Raw genomic sequence first — 13,385 nt, 5'->3', positions numbered from 1 at the left:
GGAGCCCGAGGGGAGGGGGGGGAGGGGGGAGGGTAATGGGGTGTATGGGGTGGGGGGTATGGGGTGGGGGGTATGGGGTGGGGGTGTTTGGGGTGAAGTGTATGGGGTGGGGGGTATGGGGTGGGGGGTATGGGGTGGGGGTGTTTGGGGTGGGGTGTATAGGGGAAATGTATATGGGGTGGGGTATATGGGGTGGGGAATTATGGGGTGAGGGCTATGGGGGGATGTGTATGGAGTGAGGTGTATGGGGTGGGGTGTATGGGGTGGGGTGTATGGGGTGAGGAATTATGGGCTGGGGGTGTATGGGGTTGGGGGGGATGTGTATGGGTTGGGGATTTACGGGGTGGGGGTGTTTGGGATGGGGGGGTATAGGGGGAGATGTATATGGGGTGGGGAATAATGGGGTGAAGGCTATGGGGGGATGTATATGGGGTGGGGATGTATGGGGTGGGGTGTATGGAGGAGAAATACATGGGGTGGAGGTGTATATGGGGTGGAGGTGTATACAGTGTGGAATTATGGGGTAGGGGTGTATATGGGGTGGGGAGTATAGAAGGAAATGTATATAGGGTGGAGGTGTATAGGGTGGGGAATTATGGGGTGGGGGTGTATGGGGTGAGAATCTATGGGGGGGATGTATGCATTTGGGGGGATGTGTATAGGGTGGGGAATTATGGGGTAGGGGTGTATGGTGTGGGGCTGTATGGTTTTGGGGGGATGTGTATGGGATGGGAGTGTATAGGGTGGGGGTGTGTATGGAGTGCTTATGGGATGGGGGTGTTCGGGGTGGGGTGTGTAGGGTGAGGGTATATGGGGGGATGTATATGGGGCGGGGGGAAGTGTAAGGGGTGGGGGTGTAGGGGGTGGGAGAATGTATATAGGGTGGGGGTGTTTGGGGTAGGGAATTATGGGGTGAGGGTGTATGGGGGAGGAGATGTGCATGGGGTGGGGGTCTATATGGGGTGGGGCTGTATGGGGTGGGGGCTCTATGGGGTGGAGTGAGTAGGGTGGGAGTGAGTGGGGGGCTCGGGGGAGTGTATGGAGGGCTGTTTGGGGCTGGAGGGTGTATATGGGGTCGGGGGTGTATATGGGGTAGGGGGCACTAATGGGGTGGGGAGCGAATGCAGTGCCGGGGGACCCGGGGCCGTGTCGCAAGGAGCCCTACAAGGGCCGGGGCACGTCTGGCACCACCAGGCCCTGGGGCAGCTCACGGGGCTGGGGGCAGGCGTCACCAACCCCCCCCGAGCTCCACCCGCTCGCGGCTCTGCCCAGCTCCAGCCCTCGGCAGCTTTGCCTCGTGGGATTTCTTTCCGAGCGGTCATTTACATCTTTTTTTTTTTTTTTTTTTTTTTTTTTTTTTTTCCAGGGAATTGAAACTGCATTTCAAAGGAAAGCGAGGGGCAGCAGCGAGCCAAAGAGACCGCGAGGAACAAACCCGAGCCTGACGCCTTTTATTTTTCCGGGCACTCCGGCCCTTCCTGACCTTTCCCATCAAGCGAGAGCCGGTGTGGGGCAGGTTTCGGCTCCGGCTGCCCCGTGGCAGGGGATGATTCCTTTTAATCTTTCCGGCGTGACTCCGTTTCGCTTCCCCCTCTCATCCAGCTTTCCGCTAAAGACCCGAATTCTCCGTGGTTAAGCCGAAACGCAAGCGTCGCCAAGCCTAAAAATAGCGAGGCACATCTGTCTGCTTTTTTTTTTTTTTTTTCTTTCACGTGTTTTACGAAGGAAGAGGCTCTACGTGCAAAATCAGAAGCCCAGCTGCCATCTGCCCTGCCCCCAAACTCCCCAAACTTTTGCCTTCCCCAGTCCCAACCTCCCCCAAACCGGCCGTGAGGGCAGCACGGGAATTTCTTTGCGCATGAAGCCGGGGCCGGTCTCTGCCCCGCGCCTGTCTCCAAACAGTGTTTTCTGTTGAGTTTGTAAAGTGAATTTTCCACCGTGGCTCACGATTCCTTTGACACCGCAAATCTCGAAATCCCAATCTCCATCCTTTAGAGCCGGCTGGTGGGAATCTGGCAGTGTTTCAGTGCCGCGCTCCCTGACGATTCCCCTAATGCCATTCCTAAAATAACCGTGGCGAAGGCAGTGCGCTCGCTCCGGAGGAAGGCAGGATCCCGCCAAAGGAGGCTGCGTTGAATCAGCTCTTTGCTGCTTTATCCTGGGGAAACTGAGGCACGGACGGGGAGCGCGGGCGGCACGCGGTGGCCACGGCTAATCCAGGAGCCGGCACTAATCCTGCCCCGTGATTCACCCGCATAGTTTCCACCGTCTTGCTCGCCGCGCACGCCACGCGTCCTGTCCCAAAAGGAAACCCCGGCCGGGGCAGTGCCAGCAGGGACCATTTGCCATTTGTTCACCTTGGAAAGCTTCAACTCGCTGGCGCCCAACCCAACTCTTCTGGGGCTGGAAATAGAAAACCAGTCCAATAGCTCAGCTTTCTGGGCAGCCCTGGCCGTGCTGGTGGAAATCTGTCCATCTGTCCATCCATCCGTCCATCCATCCTGCTGGTGCTCATGTCCAAATTCCCACCGCCGGCGCCAAAAAGCTCCAGCTGCGGGTGGTCCCCAAGGGGGCCGGGGCTGCTCGTGGCTGGTGCTGTGCGGCCGAACGGGGCCGAGCTTTTTGTTTTGGGGTGGCACAGTAAATTGGAGGAGATTTAGCTGCCAGCCTTGAACTTTCGCACGTGTTTCGCCCTTCTCTGGTTCTTTTCTGTCTCTCCCACCTTTGGGTGCAAGCCTGGGAGGGTTTCTATAGGGGGCTGCTGTAGGAGATGGGGAGCAGGGGCTGCTGTAAGGGACGGGGAGCTGAGGCTGTCTCAGCACCAGAAAATGCAATTTGCCCAACAAGGGGCTGAGAAAGGTGCTGCTGCCCCCAGATGTGATGGGGGGAGTGTGGATCAGAGCTGCTGCCTCTGAGCATCGCAGTCCCCAAAGCCTCAGGAAGGTCCCCCAAAGCTGGAGGTGGTGCAGGAAGGATGCTGGACCCATAAGCAGGATTTTCTTGTGCCCCTCTGAAGCTGGCGTGGCCGAATTCACTGAGAAATCCAGCAGCCCCTCACCCCAGAGGGATCCTGGCTCTGCTCCTGGGGTTGCAGAAGGGTGCGGCCCCAATCCTGGCACCTCCTGCAGGTCAAAAGTCCCGGCAGGGCCACGGGGCCGTGAGTCACGCCGCCCCCAGACGAACGGCCCCAGTGCCCGAAACTTTCCCAACCAGGCCTGGTGTTGTCACCAAACCCGGCCTGTGCCACGCTGGGGACCCAGTGTCTCCCAGGGGAGCATCCCTTTGGCCTGGCTGGTGGCACCCTGGGGACCAAAGGTGGGTGTGAGGATGTGAGCCCCTCTCTTGTAGGGCTTCGGTGCTCAAAACCATCCCCGTTTTTTTTTTTTTCCCTGCAGGTTTGATAAAATTCAAAGTGCCCCTGGCTGGGCAAAGCGCTGGAGACCACCACGAGGAGTCCCCAGCACCCCTTGGGGGGGTCGGAGGCGCTGCTGTTGCTCAACCCGCAGGGATTCCCACGGGCAGGTCCCAACCCGCTCACCCTGCCCAGCACCTGGTGCTCAGCATCGATGTTGGGAGACCAAAGCCACGTGTGGATGCCCTCCCCTGAGCCTTCCTCGCTGCCTCAGGAGCTGCACAGCGGCCTGGCAGTGTGGGCAGGGGCCGGGGGGCTCCAAACCCAACTTGGTTTGGGCAGCTCCAAAAAAAAAACAGGCTGGAAGCAGTCAGAGAGCATAGGGAAGGGTTGAGGAGCCTTTGGCTTGTTTTCCACCAGCACCACAACCCCAGAGGGGCTCGGGGCAAAGCCCCAAGCCCTGCCCCCACCTCCTTTGGGCAGCACCAAGGGCTCCCTTTTCTTTTTTTTTCTTTTTTTTTTTTTTTTTTAACGTTTCCAGCTGCAATGATATCAAAACACCAGGAAAAACAAAAACAAAAACAAAAGCAAAACAAAACAAAACAAAACACCTTCCACAAAACTCCAGAAACGCTGAGCCCAGCATCCTCCCGCTGCAAGGAAAAACATTGCAGTCTCCCCAGGCGTGGGGGGAGAGCGCTCTGCTGTCACGCAATCACGTGCCTTCCTCGAATTCACACTGTGCTGAAAATCGCCACAAATCTCACAGCTGTGTCAGCTCCACCCTACCCAAATTCTTTGGAATCAGGGCTTCGTGGAGCGTTGCCCAGCGGCGTGGGCTCAGTTCCTCTGATGGGAGGAAGCCGCCTGAAGCAGCCTCGCACCCTTCATGCCACGGACATCGCGGCCAGTCCCGAGGCTTAAAAAAAAACCACAAAACCCCACAAAGCCGGGGATAAAATCCCCTTACCTGAGCGCAGCCCTTCCCGCTCGCCGCCGCCATCGTGCCCCCCTGCGTGGTGGCACCGGGCGCCTTTTGCTTTGCGGGGAGCGGGGGGCAAGAGGCAGCTTTATCATCTCTGATCCCCAGCCCTGCGCGCCAGCACCCAGGTCATTGGCTGGGCACTGTGGGGATAAATACAGGATTTTAGCAGCCGTGGCTTTAATCCCACGCAAAATAATGGAGAGGGGGTGATGGAGCCGGGGAGCAGCTCGGGGCGGCTCCTGCCGCGTGCCCCAAATCCCAGCCGGGTGTTGCCGGTGCAGGGATGCAGCTCTCCAGGACGGGGTCGCTTGGGGATGCCCGGTCCCCTGGGGGCTTCTGGAGGGCACGCCGGTGGCTCGTGGGCTGGGCGTCATTGTCACGGCGGCCGCATCGAGTGGGTCACCGGGTGTCACACCTGTTTGCACGGCCAGAAATAGAGGCTGTGTCACCGGCCAGCCCCGTGGCAGCGGGGACGGTGTGGTGACATTGCAGGCTGCCCTGATTTTCGTTGTGGTTTTACTGATCAGTCCTCTCCCTTTTATTTTATTTTATTTTTGCAAGATGTGCTTGCAAGGGGGTATTTGTAGGGTGAGCCCCAAACCATGCCGGGGCAGCCTGGGTCCTGCTAACACCCCGCAGGTGATGCAGCAGCTGGGAGATGGGGTTTGCACGTGTGCGTGCGTGCACGTGTGCATGCGGGGCGAGGGCATGTGTCCGCCCATGCGGCTCTAACAAGAACACCCCGCACCGCCCTGTGGCAGCCCCTCGGCTTCTCGGGGGGGCTTTTCAGGTGGGATGCAGGCAGGGAGAGATGCTGGGGTGCCAGGGGAGGACAGAGCAGCCGCAGCAGCCGTCCCCAGCCCGCGGCCCCGTGCTCCGTCCCTACGTGACCGCGGGCATGCACGGCCCCGCTCCCCGCTCCCGGAAGAGGAGCTGGCGAGCAAAGAGGTTTAGGGCTGATGCGCTCCTTAATTCTATCCAACGGGGATTAACGAAGCGGGAGGGAGGGCAGCACCGGCCGCCACAGCCGAGCGGAAGAAATCGCTCCCCGCAGTAACCCAGGCGTGCAGCGAGCAGCGCGATTTTCCTGCCCGGCCATGCAGAGGGAAGGGCAAGGCAGAAAATACCTTTGGGGAGGAGGGGAGGCAGGCAGCGCGCTGCGCTCCCTGGGTTTCCCAGCCTCGTGGCCTCTTTTCTCCCCGTTCCCACTGGGGATGTCCCCACGGTGCTGCAGGACCCCTCCAGCACCCACTCACGGTGCAGCAGGCAGAGGGAGGCAGGAGTAAGGTGGTGTTCGAGGGACCCAGAAATCAGCTTCTAGGGTGTCCCAAAGGTGATGCCTGCTCTATGGCATAATTGCAGCTCTGGTGCTGCAGCTGGAGAAGGGATGGGGCTTGTTTCTTGCCTGAGGTTCCCTGATCACAGGGAAGCAGGATTTGCAGGTGGGCTCAGGCACCACCCAGACATGGCAAAGGTTAAAGCCAGCCCCAGATCTGCACTGGGCCTGGCACCTTCCCTTTGTAAGGTGAAGTGCCAGCTGGGGAGAGTGCAGCAGAGCTGAGCCCCATCCATCCCCATCCCTATCCTGATCCCATCTCCATTTATCCCCATCCCCATCCATCCCATCCCCATCCCTGTCCTTGTCCCTGTCCCCATCCTCATCCTGTCCCCATCCTGTTCCCATCCTCATCCCCACCCCCATCCTCATCTATTCCCATCCCTGTCCTCATGCCCAACCCTATCCACTCTCATCCCCATCCCGTCCCCATTCATCACCATCCCCTACCATTCCTTTTTCCATCCCCATCCCATCCCATCCCACCCCACCCCATGTGGCCCCTGGGGACAGCCCCGCTGGAGCAGCACCCAGCACAACCCGGCCGTGCTCTCCGCAGCCACTCCAACTTCTCCCTGAGCAGACCCAACTCCCACCGGGGCTTTTTGGCAAGGCTTTTGCATTACAGAAAACCCTTTTATCTCCCCCAAACCGCCGTGCGGGAGGAGGGGGAAGCCGAAGGGCCCCTCCTGAGCGCGGCTTTTAGTTCACTGACACAGAAAGGCTTCTTCCCGCAGGGGAGGACAGAGCCGCCTTTGTTCGGGCCCCGCTGCTGCTGCTGCGGAGGAGCTGGAACCAAGTCCTGGGCGCTGGCGGCGTGACAGTGCTGCTCCTGGCACGTCCACACGGCAAGTGTCGAGGAAAAGCAAAACGTGATGGGGGGGGCAGTGAGCTGGCCAGGGGCAGGACCCCCCTTTCCCAGCACATCCCCGTGGGTTTTCGCCTCCTTGCATGGATTTTTATTTTATGGGCTGCGTTTTGCCTCACCCCATTGCACAAAAAGCCAGGTCACGGGGAGCTGAGTGACCCTAAAGCATCCCCTACTGTCTCCACCCCACTTAATCCCCATTGTCCCTTCACCTGACAAACCCTGTTACTACCCCTGATGGGATAATTCAGGGATAATTCAGAGCATTCGGGGTTGTGAGGCCAGGACCGATCCTGCACAGGACCCAGCTTTGGTGGGTGGCAGGGGACCGGGCGCTGTGCTGGGAGCCAGCCCCAAACCCGAGCCTGTGCAGCTGAAGGCTCCCCCAAAGCCAGCCCCGGGCTTCCCCATGTGAATCTTTGCCCAGGTTTCTCCCAAGCAGCTCCTGCAGAGCTCCTGTCGGGATGGGAGCTCCACGGCTCTTCCCGGAGCTGGGCCGTATGGGGCTGAGATAAGGCGCTGTGGGCCGCTGATACGGCTATCACCACGGCACCTACGGTGGTGGCTTTATGGCTGTGATGGCAGGATGCCCTTTAGGGCAGCAGGCTTTGCCTGCATGAGTTGATAAAGTTGTTGTGATTCACCTTATCGCCACCCGAATTTCCCCTGGCCCCAGGGACCGGAGCTGCCCGTGGGTGAGGAATTGGGGCTGCCGTGTGCTGAAAAAAATTTGGAAAAGTGACTTCCAGGCTCCTTCCCTGGTGTGAGAAACTAAGCTGTGTGTTTGCAGCAGAGAATTACTTTTCTGTATTCCAGGCTAGTTGTGTAGCCATAACCAGGAGAAATGCTAAGTAGATAAGTGGACAGGAGAAGGCCTCGCTGTTCCGAAACAAGGTAGAAGCTTGAGAAAAACAGGCTGAGCAGTGTGAGAACGGTAAAACCACGATCACAAGTTCTCAAAACATAAGAAAGGAGAAATTAAAGGGTTAAAAAAAAAAAAAAAGTACGCATATGGTATAGAGGAGTGTCGAGTAGCTTGTGAACCTGTAGTACTCGGACAATGAGGAAACAGGAGAGGCAATCAGGCGTGGGGTAATAGGGAATAAAAGGTTAGGATTTGTTTACTAAAATGTGCTCCTGCTTGACAGGACGCCCGCCATTGCAATCGTGAATAAAAAAGCTTCACAGAAGATCCTGTCTGAAGAAAAATGAGATTTTTCTCACACTGGGGAAAATGTGCCCTGATGTCGTGTTGCAACTGAGCCAAAGCCGGGCACAACCACGGCCGGTCCCCAAACGGTCCCCAGAGGGACCCCGGGGGGATGCTGATGGGGTTATCACCCCGCAAGCAGGGGCAGAGGCAGAGGAGCAGCATTTACACCATCATAAAGATTTTTCAGAAGGCTCCGGGACGACCGGCCGTGGTGCCCCGAGCGAGCAGCGAGCAGGGCGCAGCACGGCCCCATTGGGTCCCAGGGGGATTTTCACCTCCACACCATGCTGGGACGTGCCACCGGCTTCCCAAAGGGGCCGTTAAGGGGATTTTGTCAGCCCCCGTCCCACAAAGCCCCCCTCTGATGGCTTGATGGAGGCATTTTCAACCCGAAGGCACAAGGGAACGGAGGCCACGTGGTGTTGAGGCTCGGGGTGGAGGCCGGGTGGGGACGCAGCAGCCCCAGCTCCCAAAAGACGAGCACGAGGCAGGATCCAGCCCGCAGCCCCCGGGCACCACGGGGCCAGCACGAGGCCACAAATCCCTCGGGATCGGGCACCCGGGTGGGGATTGGGCTCCTCCCTGACGGGCTGTGCCCTCCCTTGGATGACGTTTGGGGCCGTGCCAGGGCAGATGGTGCTAATCGTGTGTCAGCAGCTGCCCTGCTGCAGGATACGGCCCCGGCGCTCACCTTCCTCTTTCTGCTGACCTTTCTGGCGAGGGTAATTAGAAACCTCCGGGTAATTTTCCAGTCTCGTGATAACAGCAAATGTCAGCCCCTGGCGGGCAGCAGGGCCGGTGGGACGGGATGGACGCTGTGCTTGGGGGTGTGGTGGCCCCTGGGGATCATAGACCCGAGGCTGGCTCCCTTATGGGGTCTGAGAAATTCCCGAGCAAGCTGTGGGCCAAGGATTGTTCAGGACCCTTTGATTTTTGGGGGCTGAGCTCCCCGGGGCAGGAGGAGCCCTGTGCTGGTCACTTGAGGTCACCCCATGTTGTGAGTGAGCCCCAATAACCAGGGCCCCTAATAGTTGTGGCTGCTAATAGGTATGTCCCTGACATCTGTGACCCCAATAAGCCCCTAAAACCCATGTCCCCTAATAATCATGTCCCCCAATAAATGCAACCCCTAATAACTGTGACCCCCTGAGAACCACGACCCCAATAACATCACCCCTAGTAACTGTGACTCTTAATAACGGTGACTCCCTCAAAACCATGACCGCCTTATAACCATGGCCCTAATAACCCTGTCCCCCAATATCCATGACCCCCTATATCTGTGACCCCCAATATCCACATAACCCCCAATAACTGACCCCCCCCAAATCCTGACCCCCCCCAAACCATGACCCCCTATAACCATTGCCCCCAATAATCCTGACCCCCAATAACCCCGACCCTCCTATACCCACAGCCCCAATAACTGTGACCCTTAAGAAGTAGCCCCTAATAACCATGACCCCAATAAAAAATTCCCTACTAACTGTGACTCTTACTGACCGTGACTCCTACTAACTGTCAATGCCTCCTAACTGTGACCCCAACAACCATGACCCCAATATCCATGACCCCAAGTAGCAGTGTCCCTCCAAACCATTACTCCCAGTAACCATGACCCCCTATAACCATGGCCCTAATAACTGTGACCCTAATAAATGACGCCTAATCATCCCGAGCCCTAATAAATGTGGACTTCGTGAGTCTCGCAACGTCATCCCTCACCCCATCCTTGATCCCCTCGTGTCCCTGGGGCATCCCATGGCACAAGCACACCCCAAAACCTCCCCGTGCCTGCACCAGCAGGGGAGATCCGGGGGCTCGAAGCCCCGTCCCCACTGGCGTGGTTGGGTTTAGGGGATCTCTGTCCCCGGGGATGCTGTGGGCTCACCCCAAATGGGAATTTTCCCCATTTTCCAGCAGCCCTCGGGCTCAGGAGGCGGCTGTGAGGACCAACACTGCCATCTAGCGAGACCTGCCTCCCGCTCATCACACCACGCACGTTTTTATTGCCACCCCTAGTAATAATAAAAAAACCTATTCCTGCATTTCTGGGGACATGAGACCTCCAAAACCCCCATTTCTCCCTTTTGGGCAGCGACCACCCATCCCTGGCGCAGCGGGGCTCATCCACTGCTAGGCCCCAATGCCTCAGGGGTGTTTTTTTGGGGGTGTTTTGGGGTCACACCGCACAACCCTAAGGTTTTAGGGTTTGGGGTTTTTCAGGGACACCACCAAACCCCGGATATTTTCTCCAGTGTTGCCCCCTCCCATCTCCTGTTTGCGAGAGAGCCCCCCAACGTAAAGCCCCCAAATACTGGAGCCTTGGGGTCACTCCCTATTTAACAGGCCACTTTGGGGCCGAGGGGTGATCTTGGACTGTCCCAAAACCAGAATTAACTTGGGCAAAGCAGCTCCCCCACCCCACTCGTTAGCCACAGCTGGGCACCAGGTGCAACCCGTTAGGTGGGGGGTGTATTTAAGGGAATTTTGGGCCTTTTGAGGGTATTTTCAGTAGGTGGTTGTGTTGTGTGCAGGCACCAGTTCCCCTTTTTCCTGGTTATGGGGGAGGAGAGCGGGGCAGCGGGGGGGCCGGGGGTCCTGCTGACCACGCCGCCCCCCGAGGTGCTGGGCACGGTGCTGAGCCAGCGCCACGGCCCCCTGCCCTGCGTGGCCCCCATCATCCGCCTGCGCCGCGGCCCCACGGGGGGCTTCGAGGCAGAGGGGGACCTGGCGGGGGTCCTGGAGCGGCGGCAGGCGGCCAACGCCAAGGAACGTGAGCGGGTGAGGTCCCCCCCCCCAAAAAAAAACACCTCATCCCCCACCCCAAAATTCAAAGCAGATTGATCCAAACAGAGCGGTGACACTTGGGGATGCTGAGGAATGGGGGTGTGTTTTCCATCCAAATGGGCAACCCCAAAAATAAAAAGGGGGGTCACCCCCCCCATTTTTTTTTTCCCCTATAGATCAAAAACCTCAACAGCGGGTTCTCGGCACTCAAGGCCCTTGTGCCCCTCGTGCCCCGCGACCGCAAGCCCAGCAAGGTGGACACGCTCAAGGCCGCCGCTGAGTACATCCGCCTGCTGCGGGGGGTCCTGCAGGACACGGGGGGCCTGCAGGTGGGACCCCCCCCCCCCCCAAATCTGTGGGGGTGACTTCAGGGGTGCAGCTGGGAGGGGTTAATTTTTAGGTTTTGGGGAGTGAGTGCATTTAAAAATTGCTTATTTGGGGTTTTGTTTGAGGTTGGCCTTTTTGGGGGGGGCTTTGTTTGATTTTTTTTTTTTTTTTTTTTTTTGCGGGGGGGAGGTCTTTGCTTAAAATTGGGTTTTATTTAAAATTGTCTCTTTGGGGTTTCATTTAGCAGGTGGCTTTGGGGTTGCTCTGGGCAGCCTAACCCCCACAAAACATCCCCAAATCCTACAGTTACTACTTCCAGATGAAAATCCTTAAATTTTTGCAGGGATCCTTTATTTTGGGGGTGCACCTGTAGTTTTCCTTCCCCTGTCCAAACTTCACCTTTTTTTTTTTTTTTTTTTTCCCCCCTGTTCTTCGTCTTTTCACCCCATTATCCTGGTGACCCCAGCAGCAGGAGGATGGAGTGGTGCAGGAGCTCGGTGACAGTGGAGGGGTGCTGCTGGGGGGGGGCTGGCCCCCTGCTGCCCCCCCGTGTCTGTGGGGTCCCCCCATGTCCCAAACCTGCTTGGGGCCATCACAGGAGAGCGGGGAGCTGGTGAGTTGGGCCATGGGAAGAAACTGGAGGGGGGGGTGATGGTTTTGGGGTTCCCCAAGGGTGGGTGTCCCATGGTGGGGGAGTGGCAGCACCCAGGGGGCTTGCAGGGAGCCCCCCATTTGTGTTGAGTTCAAAAACATCCAATTTCTGTCTGCAGAAATAAGGATTTGCTTAAAATCAGCCTCCCCCCAAATATTCCAGTTGCTCCAAAATAATGGAAAAATGTATTTCTTTAAATATATTTCCTTCTTTTTAAGGTGCTTCCAACCAACCCCTAAAATATAAATTTGGGGGTGTCCTGCGGAGATCTGCAAGGGATGTGGAGATGCCCCAGCACAGATTTTGGGGTTCCAGAGCTGGGATGGCTCCAACCCCCCCCGGTGCTTTCCGTGAAACTGAGCTGCCCCCCTGCGCTGGGGCGTTGGTGTCCCCACAGTGCTGCTGGGGGAGGAGTGGGGGGCGACAGGTGTAATTGCTCATTAAAATATAATTAGGAGCTAGCACCGTGCTCAGGTAGCAGGGCTCATTAACCCCACCCCTAATTAATCTCCAAAATAAATCCTGATTTTTTTGGGGTGGCAGAAGCCTGGCTTTGTCTTCTTGCCCCTCCCCGGCTGTTTTATTGCAAAAATTGAATTTTCCTGCGTGGGTCCTCCCCCCTCCAGGTGTCCCCCCCCTCCTTCCCCAGGGCTATTTTGGGGTTGTGGCAGCAGAGGGAGCTCGGCTGGCGCAGGGAGGTGGCCTTTGTCAGCGCTGGTGGCGCTGGAGGCTGGCGAGAGGGGACCGGGGGCGCGGGGGGGGGACGGGGCCCCCCCCACCCGGGGCTGTCACCCGTGGGAGGATGCTGTGAGGAGCTGGGTGAGGCGCTGCAGCCCCCTGCATCCCGGGTTTGGGGTATGGGGGGGGGGATTTGGGGTGTGGGGGGGCGTACACCTGCTTGGACCCCCCCTCCCGAGGAATGGGAAGGGAGGGGTCGCTTGGGGGGGATGCTGTGGGAGGGGGGATTTGGGCCCTAATTAGGGGGTGGGGGGAAGCAGCGGTGTTGGGGGGGGGGGGGGGGGTTCACCTGCTATTGGGGGGGGGGGGGCACCTGCGTTCGCCTCGCCCTTCCCCCCCCAATTTTCTCATTTCTTTTGTCTGGATGCTGGCGGATACAACAAGGGGGGGGATGCAGGCCTGCCCCCCCCCCCCACAACCCCCATCCTCCTGCACAACCTGGTGGGGTGCCCCCCATCCCCATCCATCCCCTGGTGATGATGGGGGGGTTACAGGGCTGTGCCCCCCCCCGGGAATCACCCATTTTCCAGCCCCCCCCCCCCATCCTCCATCCCCAGCGCAGGGCTCTGCGGCTGCCGCAGCGGCGCTGGGTGCGGCGCGGGCGGGGGCGATGCTGCGGGGGGGGCCCAGCCCCATTCCCCCCCCCCCTCCATAGCAAATGATGCGCTTCTGCCCCCTCCCACCCAGCGGCCACGATCGCGCGTGGATGCCCAGGAGGATTTTGGGGGGACCCAGGAGCTCGGAGCTGCCGCTCGCCACCCCCCCACCCCCTAAGTCTGCGCTGGGGTGGGGGCCACCGAGGGGCCCCCCCTGGATTTTCAGCCTAGGAGCGGCTCCTGGAGGAGGTTTGCTGCAGGTTGGTGGCGTGGGGGGGTTGTGTGGGGGCAGCGGGCTCGGCTAAAAACATCTTTTTTGGGGAGTAATGCCCCAAAAATGGGGATTTGGGGGTGGGGGAAGAGCAGCCCCCCCCCCCCCCCCCCTAGGATTTGGGGGTGCAGGCAGCAGCCTGGCTTTGGGCAGCAGGCATGCGTTGATGCTTGGCGTGGACGATGCTTTTATGTTATTTTATTTTATTTTATTTCGGGGGTGGGGGGGTGCATGGGTGCCAAAATATCTCCTTTAAA

General features: G+C 58.6%; 1 protein-coding gene across 1 annotated transcript; it reads left to right on the top strand.

Annotated features, from left to right (window-relative positions):
• Positions 1–10,316: 10,316 nt before the first annotated feature.
• Positions 10,317–13,035, top strand: FIGLA (folliculogenesis specific bHLH transcription factor; the record flags this gene model as incomplete). The annotated part of the gene is made up of 3 exons (XM_084302334.1): positions 10,317–10,538; positions 10,721–10,873; positions 12,949–13,035. 3 exons carry the CDS (start codon positions 10,317–10,319, stop codon positions 13,033–13,035), a joined length of 462 nt encoding a protein of 153 aa, XP_084158460.1.
• Positions 13,036–13,385: the final 350 nt, after the last annotated feature.

Source organism: Netta rufina (genome assembly GCF_964035555.1).
Source record: "Netta rufina genome assembly, chromosome: 27".
Classification (NCBI taxonomy): Eukaryota; Metazoa; Chordata; class Aves; order Anseriformes; family Anatidae; genus Netta; species Netta rufina.
This window is presented reverse-complemented; position numbering and strand designations above follow the sequence as displayed.